Below are 14,328 nucleotides of genomic sequence, written 5' to 3'. Positions count from 1 at the left end.
GCAGTTCCTAGGCCAGCAGCAGCAGTTTGGGTGTGTGGGATGGGGCTCGGGGCAGGGGGTTGAGGGTGCAGGGGTGCTTACTTTGGGGTGGGGGGCTCCACAGCTCTCACTGGCATGGGCCTGCAGCTCTTCCTAGGCGGACGAGCCAGAGGGCTCCACGCACTGCATGTGCGTGCAGGTCGTGCCCCCGCAGGTCCCATTGGCTGCAGCTCCCGGCCAATGGGAGCTGCGCAGCCAGCACTTGTGGCAGGAACAACGTGCGGAGCCCCCTGGCCTCTCTGTCACCTAGGAGCTGCAGGGACACGCGGAGCCATGTAGGGTTTCTTGTTTAGAATTAGTGTTGATGTTTTAAATAATTTATTAAAATGAAGGAAATTCCGTGATGAAAATCTACATTCAGATGTACAGTCCATATAGTGACCTGTCGTGACACCATGAGGAGAAATAAAATATGAAGAAAGGTGTTTTTAAAAGTCAGTTTAATCTAATTTGGGACCAATGCCATAATTGCAATCATCCGCTTATTGCAGGGTACTGTGACAGAGCAGCGTTAAGGTTGTTTGCGTGCCTGAACTGGGTACTTTTTTTTTTTTTTTAAACTTAAAATGTTTTTCAAGTGTACCCTTAACTCTAAATTTCTTGGATTTATAATACTTGGTTTGGGGATAATTGCAACATCCTTGTATTTTTATTTATTTATTTTATATGTACTTTCAGACTTAAATCCATGTTAACTTTTTTTTGTGTCTGGGATTAATTAATAATAGCGAGATCTTTGACACTGACTTCAACGGGAGCAAGTTCAGCATCTACATGACAAGTTCCTTTGCCATTGAAAATAATTCCAAAATAAAGCATATTTCTGTGATCCCTATTTCCACTATTAATCAAGCTGCACTTCAACAAAGTAGCATCAAACTTTTTACCGCAATATACACACAGAGAATTTCAAGAATTTGAGCAGTGACTGCCTCAACATTGTCCCACTTCATTTCTCCAAAATTATTTCCTTTATACGTGAACCTGGCCTTGAACTCTTCACCCCTGGACAAAAATGGTCCCGGCCATGTAGTAATTTAAAATAAACTATGATCTTCGAATTGATGAAAGGCTAGCATAGACAAAGTATATTTGCCGGAGTTGCCATTAATTTTATCTGGATGTATCTGGTACATTCAGAATCAGAGAGGTTGTTAATGGATTATGGTTATTCTGGTATCCTGTAAATCCTCTTCATCTTGGCTCTAATAAACAGCTCTAACCCCCAGGCTACTGGCTATTCTGGGGTCAGTGTCTCTCTCAAGCTCCTTGGTTGGAGCTGTTGCATTGTGTATAAATAATTAAATATTCACTGGGACAGAGAGAGAGAGAAAACTGACTCTCTAGCCCAATAGATGTAGGTTACCCAGATTCAAGTCCCTGGACTGAATGAGGCAGATAGGAGACTTGAAGCTGAGCCTCCAGCATCTCTGGTGAGTGCCCTAACCACAGCATATTGGCTAGTCAAGGACACCCACAGGACCTGAGAAACTTTCCTGTAAACAAAGTTTTGGTTTTGATACATTCACATTTAAAAAAAAAAAAAAGGTTTGTTGAAAAATTCTTAACAAGCTCAAGGCAGCAGCTCTCATGTTCACGTGTGGCTGGTTTTGCCACTTTGGGTATGTCTACAGTGCAATTAAAAATCTGAAGCTGGCACATGCCAGCTGCCTCGGGCTTGCAGGACTCAGGCTGCAGGACAGTTTAACTACAGTGTAGACTTCTGGGCTTGGGCTGCAAGCAAAGTCCTAGAGCCCAGGCTCCAGCCTCAGCCCAGAAGTCTAAACTGCAGTTAAACAGCCTGCAGTCCCATGAGTCCGAGCCAGCTGGAAAAAGGCCAGCCACCAGTGTCTAATTGCAGCGTTAGATGTATATACCTGTGCTACCTAGATGTACTCTGGACAGGGTTAAGCAGCAAGGGGTATGTCGATTCTGCAGTCATGAGGTGTGACGGCAGCATGTGTAGACCTACCCCTGCTAGCTTTGATCAAGCTAGCTTGCTAAAAGTAGCCGTTTTGCAACGGTAACACAGGCTAGCCTCCCCAGTGTCTCCAGTACTGTTTCTTTCAGGTCCCACCATGGCTACACTACTACTTTTAGCACGCTAGCTTGGGTTCGCCTACATATGCTGCAGTGCACTTCCCAAGTGCAGTTTTGACAGACCCTTAGTGTGTGTTTGTGTACGTACACACACCCCTTTGGGGAAATAGCTATGAGTGTAGTGAAATAATATTTGTGTCATATCTAGTTACATAAACCTCTCTTGCATAGATTTTTTTCTAGTCTGATATATTGACTTTCGGTGTGGTTTTGGACTATTTTTAGAAAGAGTGAGGAAATGCCTTCTACTTTCATTCTTTTTCAGTATCACCTCCATTGTGATGCTACTGTAGTCGAGGATTACTGCATCTTCACTGTAAAACTCCCCTGTTTTTGTGGGTGTATAGTCAGACTCTTAACCCTAACTTTTTTTTTTATTAAATTCTATAACTAGTTGACTAGCAAGACTGCTATATTTTGCGCGCTTCAATGAGCTGTGATAATTAGGCTGTAAAGCAGCAGAGATGACAGTATAAGCTCATGCTTTATTTTATGGTGGCCATTACAACTGTATTGCAAAATGAAATGGAAGGTTGAAGGGGAGAGAGAGAAATCCTATAGTCATCTTTTTCTCATTTGCTGAAGACATTAAAGCCAAGCTTTTCTACACACAAATGTGTTGTTTTAGCTGTCCTGCTGAGAAACTCAATCCAGTGTAAGAGATTCAGGCTTGTCTTTACTAGAGTTCAGCACATACATTGTATTAACAATAATATACTGAAATAATGAAACTTCATTGACTTTTTGTGCAAATCAGGTCCTTAGTCTTCAAGGATGCAAAAAATCTAAAGAAAATTACTGGTTATTTGTTTCATTTACTTGTAGCAAGATACTAACTGCTTGCTGAAGCACTGAAAAAGTCTTTAACTTTCATTTCCACATTGTTAATCTGAAGTGCTGTTTGGAGTAAGATATATTGAAACAGTGCTTTAAGAGCGACTAGGAATTTTTTTAAAAAATCAGTAAAACTGATGTGGAAAATATGGGCTTTTATACTGTTCTGTAGATCAAAGAATGAAGAGGGAAAAAAAGACAGATAACAACATGCCCAGTGAAGAAACCAGTCATGGTCGCTTCAGTAGCCCTGAAAGAGAACTTTTTAATCAAATTCAGCTAGAAATGAGAAATACACTGACATAGTCCATAAAGAATATTTTAAATAATTGCTCCACTGTGAATCTTCAGTACATCTAGGAGCTTTTATAAACAAGACAGTTCTTATTAGAAACCTTGGTGGACCTGCCCTAATGGAAATTTACCAAAGAGAATTGGGTTTTTCCCATGAGTATCAGCAGAAATGTCGGATAATTTGACAGTTCTCGATTTGTTAGGTTTAAACAGTTCAGAGCCAGATTCTGGCCACACTGTGGCTGCTCTGTGTCAGCTGCAAAGCCATCTTAGCATTGTACCAAGCGGATGCCCTCAGTGTAGGGAAATCATAGCTTATGTAGGCAACATGGCTGGAGCGTCCTTGTACGCTGGCAGTCCTTGGCTGCCAGAATGGCTTTGTGAGGTATTTCTACATTGCGCTGTAAACCTGTGTCTGTGGGACCCAAGCATGTGGGATCAGTATTTCGAAGCCTGTGCTTGAGGGACCACACTGCATTGTACACCTGGGTTTACAATTGCTGGACCCAGGTCGCACAGCCATGTGAATGCGTCCATACGGTACTACTCAGACCTTCTGATTCAGGTCTGCGGCTTGAGCTGTTTGCACACTGTAAAGTGACAGGGCTTGGACCCAACTCACAGCAGAACTTGGCCTCTGACCCATCCCCTCTAGTATGGTCCTTCAACCCAGGTGCTGAGGTGCTTGCTGCCACTAATCAGGTTGATTTGTGCATGCACAGAAGGGGGGCTTGGACTTAAAGCTGAGTCAGATCCTGGGCTTAGTGTGCAGTGCAGACATACCCCTGGAGGGCAGTTGCTGCCTAGCACAAGTTAAGGCAGCCACGAGGTGTGTAAAGCTGGCATACAGCTACTTTTGCTCTCCTCTCTCTCAGCCAAGCCCTGCTCTGTGCCAAGCTTAGCTAGAGATCCAAAGGCTTGTTTTGGAATTCATGGATGAGTACGTCAGAAATATTCTAAAATAGAGGCCAAATGAAATAAACCTTGGATGATAAAATGTATGTCAGAGTAAACCAGATTGCAGGTACTGTTATCAAGCTCTCAAGAATTCAGGCTTCTGTACTGTTATTCCTGCATAATCACTAGCTTAGCCTGTGAAAGATAGCACATCAAAGCCATTAGTCATGCCATGCTGGAAATGGATGATGCAACGTGGAAGTCATGGTGACCAGGTGGGGCTCTGCAACAATGGTAGTTCACCTGGTGTAAAATTCCTGCCATTTACTTCAATCCTTGGTTAATATTTCGTACTGTGAAATGATGTGTTTAAAGGGGAGGCCCCTTCCTTTGATGCAGAATTTGCTGAAGGGGCAGCTGCTGTTACTTCTAAGACGGTTAATTATACAGTGTAACTACCATCATTTGTTTAGTATTGTACAGCAAACAACACACTATTTACTACAGTTTTACTCATTATGAATACTCATTATGATCATCATGACCCCTGCAGATTGGCCCACGCTGCCAAATTCCGATCCAAATCTGAATGGTTAAACACATTGAAGCTCTGGATCCTTGATCAGACTCGTTTCAGTGAGAGAGACTTGAGTGTGGAATGTTTGGGGAGTGAGGTTCAGACAAAGCATTTTTTTTTATTAAGTCTCAATTTATCTTACAGCATTCGATTTATTCTTTGTTAGTGAAGGAATATCTGAAATTTGTTAGGTTCTTCAACCAGGAAAATATGTAAAGGCGTTGATATTGTGGTGTGGAAGAGAGACACTGCTTCTTTGACTTTGAAAGGTTTGCGCCATATAATCCTACATCCCTTACTTGCACACATATGTTACGAATTACACCTGAGAGGACACGCACACAAATGCTGCGAATTACACCTGGTAGAACACGCAGACCAGTGCTGCGAATTATACCTGATAGGACACGCACAGTTCGAATCTAGGCTGAGGCACAGAAACAAAGTCCACAACTGCAGAGTTCCCAAAAGACACTAAGTTTATTACACTCGAGCGTGGTGCCCCCCTGCTAGCCAGGAGGGGACCCTGAATACAGATTATACAAAGGTTATATACTTTTTAGCAAAGCATGTTGCCCTCGTGCATCGGAAACCTTAGCCAATAAACAAACCCTTGTCTTATCTACCACCTATCCCTGCTTGGTGCATTCCTCGTGCTCTACCAGTATGTTAATTACACAGCATGGTCCTAAAGCCATGCATCAGTAACTTTTATTATCAGGATGGGAGGCCTCACATCAAGGCCAAGAAACAGGGAGTTAGAGACTAACAAAAAAACAGATACTGGGAGTCAAGGCAGGTTGGAGACAAGGAGGAGGATTTTCACAGGGATTCAGTATCTAAGGATCACTCCTCCTGGTGTATGATGTGCTGGCATTTAAACAATGGAGGGCCCCAAACCAAAATGGAGTCACATGTGCTAACTTTTCCTTAACACGTATTCCCATTGACTTGTATAAAAGCCCATATTTTCCACATCAGTTTTACTGATTTTAAAAAATTCCTAGTTTGTGTGCACAGACGTGCATTTTGAAAGAGAAAAATCACAGTTTCATGTTAGCTAGCTGCTCAAAAACATATATATATATATATATGCATTGTTCTCAGTACCTAGGTGACAGGTTTCAGAGCAACAGCCGTGTTAGTCTGTATTCGTGTTAGTCTGGGCCCAACTTGATGATCACTTTAGATAAGCTATTACCAGCAGGACAGTGGGGTGGGAGGAGGTATTGTTTCATGGTCTCTGTGTGTATATAATGTCTTCTACAGTTTCCACGGTATGCATCCGATGAAGTGAGCTGTAGCTCACGAAAGCTCATGCTCAAATAAATTGGTTAGTCTCTAAGGTGCCACAAGTCCTCCTTTTCTTTTTGCGAGTACCTAGGTGCTTTTCCTTCCACATTGGTCAGTTACCATAATTTAGCAGATTTCATATTAATTTAGAATAGTATAAAAACAAAATCAGTGTCTATTTTGATCAGTGGCTTATCCCAAGACCTTTCTTCCTTCCTTTGTGCATACCAGCTGGGATGTTTGTATGCGCAAAAAGGTACCCATTCCCACACTTAGATACTTTTCTTCATGTACTGACATTTTCCACCACAGTTTAGTAGTTTGTGACAGGTTTTTAACTGCAAGTCATACACATACAGTATTGTACATTAGTAAAGGACATTATATGGTATATCTACTGTAACAATTAATTCTGTTTTTAGGACAAAAGTCAGCTCTCCATTGCAATGGTGTAAATCCAGAGTAATTCCTCTGACTTTTAATGGAGTCACTCTGCCAATTCTACCTCACCGAGAGATTTCTACCTGTATCAGAGTAAGCACCATGTCATAGTAAGGGCCAGCATCTAGTCCATTTTCATTAATCTAATTTCGCACTTCATAGTAACACCAGATTTTAAATACACTGTGTGTGTATGAATCTCCTCCTCAAAAGTTCTCATCCCCACCTCACACATATATACCCTCATATTTAAAAAACAGAATGGGACAGGTTATGTGCTGTTGTGGGGAGTTCAGATGTTAACTTTCTATAAAAAGAAAATTGGAGTCATTAATAGGATTTGTAAATTTGTCATTCCTGTTGTCTGCCTATGTTTAAAACTGTCACTTTTCCTCATGCTTTTCACAGGATCTGAGGGAAGGGGGAAATACTTAAATTGCAGTGTGGCCATGTTTGCAGCACTTTCAACTGCCTGGCTGAGCTTTTCCATTAAGTAATTAGTATTCTTCCAAATTTCTAGACTGAACTTTCCCCTCCTTCATTTCAGGCTATAACTGTTTGTGCTACTTATCCAGTTTGTTTGAAGTTTACCTTTCAGTAATGTTAATATTGGGCGAAAATGTTGATTTGCCCTTAGTCCTGGTAAGATCAAAATAAAAACATCAAGTTTTTAATCCACCTGATTTGAGTCATACGGCAAGGTACTAAGTGTGTTTGAGCTTATTCCTGTTCTCAGGTTTGTGGCTTGTGCTGTCACAGATCTTGAAAAATCTACTGCTGGATTCTGACTTACTGCATTTTACCCACATCATAGCACAGCATGAACATCCAAAGTAGACATTATACTACAGGACCCTCAGGTGAGAGTTTACTTAAGCCCAGTTGCTTTCTACTCTATGAACAGGGCTAAAAATAATTCTGGAAGTACAGGAAAGCTACATCATCAAATTGCTCTTGATAGGACAATAAATTGCTCCTGCAAGTGTTTGTTGATTAAAAACATCCCATCTTTCAACTCTTATCATAAATTTGCAAAGCTCATAAAATCTATTTGATAGCTTAGTAGCTGTATGGATCTACAGTATGGAATAAGTCTATTTATAGGCCTGTTATTTAATAAATCCAAAGTCTGGTAAGAACCTCACAGAACCCAAGAAACATTCTCAGCCATGATGAACTTACAATTTCAGCAGTCAAAGAAAAAAATTGGGGAAAAGGGCGGCAATATATGAGCAAAGTGACATTAGGCTCGTGTGCGGTAGTTCTAGAATATGTTTTTCTTGTGTTTTTTAAAATAAGATACACCTCTCCTCCACTCCTTCTTTCCTGCTGACCTTTCTCCTCATTGCTACCTAAAGAGTTCCCACTATCAACCTCCATCCCACCCCCACAAAAGGCTGAGTGTCTGATAACAGAAAAACACGCAGCCAATCAAAATAGTTCAGCTACTCCAGTAAACAGTTCCAAACTTCAGGTGGTGCTGTAGTCAAAACTGACATATTGATTTGCACGGTGTCCCATGAAAACGGCAAGCAGTAAAAGGTCATAATGCTTCAAACCATGTAATCAAACATAATAAAGATAATATGGAGCAGACGATACAAACATTGCATTGACCACAGGCTTTTTAAAAAGATACCCTTCTCATTACTAGACAATTATTATTTTCAGGAACACGTTCCTTTGTATCTATAATACAATACCCTAGTCTAATCCATGTGCTTTCTTAAGAATTCCATTAGTGACTCTCAATGTCAGTATTCTATTTTCTATACAGTCTGTTCATCATAATACTAAGTAAAGAGAGAAGGTGCAAGTTTCTGTGTTTGGAAGTACGGACCTGACACAGTAACTCTTACACCTGAGTCAATGGAACTATGTGTGCAAGTAAGGGATGTAGGATTATATGGCGCAAACCTTTCAAGGTCAAAGAAGCAGTGTCTCTCTTCCACACCACAATATCAACGCCTTTACATATTTTCCTGGTTGAAGAACCTAACAAATTTCAGATATTCCTTCACTAACAAAGAATACATTGAATGCTGTAAGATAAATTGAGACTTAATAAAAAAAATGCTTTATCTGAACCTCACTCCCCAAACATTCCACGCTCAAGTCTCTCTCACTGAAACGAGTCTGATCAAGGATCCAGAGCTTCAACGTGTTTAACCATTCAGATTTGGATCGGAATTTGGCAGCGTGGGCCAATCTGCAGGGGTCATGATGATCAAAATATTCATAATGAGTAAAACTGTAGTAAATAGTGTGTTTGCTGTACAATGCTAAATAAATGATGATGGTAGTTACACTGTATAATTTGCAGTTTTAGAAGTAACAGCAGTTGCCCCTTCAGCAAATTCTGCATCAAAGGAAGGGGCCTCCCTTTTAAGCACATCATTTCACGGTACGAAATATTTACTTCAATCCTTGGCTAATGGCAGGAATTTTACACCAGGTGAACTACCATTGTTGCAGATTATAAATTAGCTACAACCAAAGGGACAGTACATCATGACAGTCCATTAAGAAAGGAATTGGGTTTGGTCACCTTATAATTCATAATTCTAAATCATAATTTTTTAAATTCATGATGGACTACAGCAATCTTTAAAGAATACTTAGCCTCAGTACATTACAGTAGATCCATCCCAAATCCCTCTTCAGATCATAAATTTCTTCCCATCTTAAATAAGAGGAGGAAACTCAGAACGAACATGATTCAATGGTATTTTATTGACTTCAAGTCTACTATAGCTAAGTAACTGCCATTTTGTTAACAATGCACATTAGTAGAGAGCACTGGTGAAAAGGCAGCACAATGGATGATGCCCTTCATTACAAATACAGCAGAAATGAACATAAACATGCATATGTAGTGATCAAATATCAAAAAACACAAGGCAATAGAGTTTATGTTTAAAACCTGCTGGGTAATAAAACTGATTGCTGACAGAACCTGCCAGCTTGACTTAAATCCCTGCCCAAAACAATATAAGAATAATACAGATTGTAAAATTACATCACATATGGGTTTTATGAGCAGGAATGATTTCTTAGCAAACCTATACCTCAGTGTAAATTTTAGTTGCTCCAGCCTATCCGATCTTTTCTCTGGCCTTGAAGTGTTCAATGAATCATGCACACAATGAGTATGATCCTGAGGTTAAACTTTCTTCAAACTAAACTGTTAATCTGACATAATGAAGAAAGATAAACCATTTCACCTTCTGCCAGAGTTAATAAGGCAATTAGCTAACCACAGAGGAAAATTTATGTTTAAAATGACAGTTATCTTTGGACATAAAGTCTTGGTGCTGGCTTTGTCAGCAACTGCTCTTGACTGCATTCGTCTTCTCAGAAAATGAAGGCAGGTCCATCAATGTAGAGTATTAAATAGAGATTAGGATAAGGATTAAGTAATCAGTTTGTTATACATAACACCACAATATGAAATTAGATTTTGATTCAGATTTTAGAGGAATGGTAATGAGCGTTTTTTAAAAAAATTATACGTGCATGATGAAAGATCTAATAAGATCTTATGCTTTATTTGGTGTTTGTATATCTCAGAAATATCATGGCTTTTGCAGAGTAATTCTGTTTGGCATAGGTAATTAATTTAACATGTCATGTAAAGTCAAGAGTGCTAATTTTAAAGTCAACCGTTTTCAAAAAATATTCCCTGTAAATGGAAAGGTGTTCTGATATTAAAGACTCAGCAGGAGAGGAACAACTTCTGTTGGTGAGAAAGACATGCTTTTGAGCATAGATAAAACACATTCACATTTTAACCTTGTTTAATTTTGGAGATTAGTTTCATAAAAAGGAGCATTAACATTAAATATTTTATATTGTAGTAGCATCTAGAAGTCACAACCGGGTTGAGGTGTACAACCATATTATAAATGACAGCTCCTGCCCCAAAAAGCATACAATCGAATGCCCGGGAACCTGTGCACACTAGTTGTCTGTGATATGAACACAAGCAAACGATTGCAAGTCACATCTAATATATACTTTAGCAGTGGCAGGATAGCAGTTAATGTCATGGAGAAGCATTATTGCATGGACTCTAGAGCTAAAAATTATTGATGTTTGAAATCTGTTATGAACAGCAAGCCATCAGACTGATGATAAACTAGAAATAGATAAGTATCTTTTTGGGTGACCCACCTCTCACATCCCTCTAATTGTCTTCATGTGTATTGTCTTCACATGTATCGACGCTTGTAGTGGAAATTAGAGATGGAGAAGACCCACTAGTCCTTTTAGTTTATTTTGTAGTGCTTTATCCAGGCCATATTCATTCAATAATTATAGAAATTAACATTGCATACTCTGGGAATGTTTGATCACATATGTATTGGATAATCTATGTTTGGTCTGAGGGTTTTATTTATATTTTGGGTCAACATTGAGGCTGGGGAATCCTACTTGGATCTAAGGCGAGAAAGCATGCCCAATCCTGGAGCACAGACATTATACAGCTGTCCAAAGACCTCCAACAACGCCCATGATAGGAAGACTGACTAGGCTACACAGCTGATGAAGCAGGCTGTCCTACAAGCAGCATAGTGTAGTGGAATCTGCATAAAATTGGGAGTAACACTTGAGTTCTAAGTCAGATTCTGACACTGAGTTCCTTAGGGAATTCAGTCTACCTAATCCTCAATTTGCCCATCTGCAACAGAGGGATAAGACTATTTATATTTATCTTGACAGAATTCAATTTTTTTTAATAATTTCAGTGGAGGATATTGATATTTATTTTTAAAGATTACACCCCCCCCATTTTTAATGTTCACAGTTCCATGAAATTTCAAGTTTTAAGCATTTTTTTTATTATTTGAATGTTCAGTTGTGGGAAATTATGCGAGGTGTCAGACAATTAAAGACAGCAGACAGATTCAAAAAAGTTAAAACTTTAAAACACAAATTGTCAGCATCACCTCTAAATACACAAAATACATATTCTTAAATCAAAAGATCATAAAAGATATTCCCTCCCCCACGTTATCCTTAAATCAAAGTCTAGTAAGTTCTCAAGCAGTATTTTTCTTACCTTGCCACTCTGTAATTTTTGTTTGTTATCAATGGACATTTCTTTTTTCGTTGGTTTGTGTTCGTTGGGTGAAATCAACGTTTACAGATAAAAATCTAATCCTTTCAAGCCTATTTATAACATCTAAATGGGGTGGTGAGGATCATTTAATGCTTGTTCAGCACAGTAAATGCATAAAGTACTATATAAATGCTAATTACCTTTAGTAATAAAACCCTTGTTACTGGAAGTGGGAGAGAGGAGAGGAGTCTATATCTTGTTTTTTTCTTTTTTGGGGTGTAGGGGAGAGGGAGACATCTTAGGATCTCTGGTTATTGCCCCTCTTCCCCCTTTTTCCCCTTACCCCAAAGCAGCTATGTAGATGTTACTGCAGCCATAGATCACAAAGCAGAGAGAAAGGGGGACTATCATCTGCACCGGGCCATTCTTTTAGCCTGGTCCAGAGCCTGGTCATGCTATTCCAACCCCATTAGAAGACCTCACAATTAGCACATTTTGTAGTAATCCAGGCCCGAGTTTAAGGGCAAAAGACAAAAGAAACCTATAGATCAATGAATTGACAATTAGTTGCAGAGAAAATAACTGAAAGATACTTACTGCATGGACACACACACACACGTACATAATGACAGGAAGGATAGTACTAAAGTGACTCAGAGAGAGGAAATGCCTCTAAAAATTAAGGCACTTTAGGCGCAGATATTGAAGAATTGACTGCAAGATCCTGCCTAGCCCCCCTCCCCCCCACATATATACAGGAAATGACTGCAATCATAATTCTGCCTTGACAATCACAGACAGGTATAGGAAATAAGAGAGCACTGAAGCTTTGACATGCACATAAGAATTAAATAACTACATGATCAGTGTCTATAAGAAGTAATTGACTACATGATCAATGCTGTTTGAGCATACATATATGGGGTGACAGCGAGAACCATGCTGTCTTAACACACAGAAGCAATACAGGAGATGATTGCTGATTGGACACCAAAATATATACTGCACAACTAGATGATGCCCAGCTGGGTCACTCTTGCATACATACAAATATCCATAAAGGAGGTAAAGAATGTCATCTTCAGTTCATGTAAAGATTCCTAAACTAGAGTTTGCAATGCGAGTCCATAGTTCCACTTTCCATAACACAACTACAAAAGTAGGACTCAAGGTATTAACTATTTTGACCCAACTAAAGTCACCAAAACTTAGAATACCATTTATTACAAGAGCCACAATTAAATTCTAGTGTATAAATAAAACTAGCAACCCATTCATTCCCATCATGCTGTGAAATAACTCTTTCAGAACAACATACATGACTGTTATTCACTATAAAAAGAAATGTGTAGGTCACCTAGAGGGGTAGGCTCTGTGTCTTTTTTAGTGCACTGCCCTTAGCTCATAAAATAAAATGCTCTTCCTAGTTTTGCATGATCATGTTTTTTCTCTGTGGGTGCAGTTCTGGTTTTGTGACTTCCAGGCACCCTACATGGAGAACAACAAATGGCTTTCTAATTCAAAGGAAAAAGAAAAGGAGTACTTGTGGGACCTTAGAGACTAACAAATTTATTAGAGCATGAGCTTTCGTGAGCTACAGCTCACTTCATCGGATGCTGTAGCTCAGGAAAGCTCATGGTCTAATAAATTTGTTAGTCTCTAAGGTGCCACAAGCCCTCCTTTTCTTTTTACGGATACTGACTAACATGGCTGCTACTCTGAAACCTGTAATTAAAAGCATTGTGTTAAATAGCTATTACATATTTCAAGTTATTAGGCCATGATTGCTTTATATCAGATCTCTCCTCTTTGGTTTTCAGACAGCATCAATGCAATGGACATATGAGATCAATGGACTGCCTCCACAGACCACACCGCCTACTGCGTCAGCAAAAGTAGTTTCTACTAGTGGTTACCTGAGGTCAGCCACAGTTCGACAACGCAACTTTTTACGTGAAAATCTGAAGCTAATTACCACTGGCGTATCCTCCCCTGTCAAAGGTGCACCGCTGGTCTTAAGAACAAAATAAAAATATATTTGTCTTAATTTACCATCTGTGGAAAAGTAATCTTTTGTGAAATAAATGATAAAGACTGAAGGAGGACTTCTTGTAAAATTATACATAATGTCTTGATATTTTAAAACAAATCCTGCTTTGATGGTGGCAGTGGGGAACTAAATTTATTTTTCTGTCTTGAAGAAAGCTCTGTCTGGTGAAAAAGGGCCCCTGAACCTCAAGGTTAGTTCAATATTATTTGTTTGGTAGCAAACAAATAGTAAAACCAATATAGTAAAAAAATTAGAGCGTTTCTGGTGAAAACGCTCTCACATTTCTGGAGCTTTAAATGTTCCTTTCTCAAACAGATATAGGATTTGAAGTTTCTTACTTTTACTAATAAAATTAATAGGTCTTGGGTTAGGTTTTAAGGGTTTTTCTATTATAAGAATTTATCTTAAGTTTACCTGAAGTTTTGGGTTTTTATGAATGTTAAAATAGATGCATATTATATTTTTTCAGTGGAAAATACAAAAGCATTTTAGATTTGTACCAGGAGGTTCTTAAATATAAATGTATCATACACATTGCTTTATAGCATAGCAGTGAGTTCCTTTAATTTGGGCAAAACAGATTTGGAAAAAAAAAAGTTAAGGTTTCGGGGCTTTCGGCTAATGCTGGGCTTACTAAAGCACTTCACAGTTTTAGTAAAAAGACACTACATTTTTGCACATCCTGCTGGGTCACTCACTCAGCACTATATCCACGCAAAAGTAAACAAGTCAGCCTCTGAT

The 14,328-nt window shown here is 39.2% G+C and overlaps 1 protein-coding gene across 1 annotated transcript in view; it reads left to right on the top strand.

Moving 5' to 3' along the window:
• CFAP47 (cilia and flagella associated protein 47) overlaps positions 1-13,952 on the top strand; it is a 649,074-nt gene extending 635,122 nt beyond the window's left edge. The window contains exon 64 of the mRNA XM_084621504.1: positions 13,358-13,952. Coding sequence (XP_084477630.1) covers positions 13,358-13,567 — 210 coding nt within the window. The 3' untranslated portion in view covers positions 13,568-13,952. The remainder of the gene's footprint in view (positions 1-13,357) is intronic.
• Positions 13,953-14,328: the final 376 nt, after the last annotated feature.

Source organism: Lepidochelys olivacea (genome assembly GCF_965140295.1).
Source record: "Lepidochelys olivacea isolate rLepOli2 genome assembly, chromosome: 1".
NCBI lineage: Eukaryota > Metazoa > Chordata > Testudines > Cheloniidae > Lepidochelys > Lepidochelys olivacea.
The sequence above is the reverse complement of the archived record's forward strand: the minus strand, read 5'-3'. Positions and strand labels throughout refer to the sequence as shown.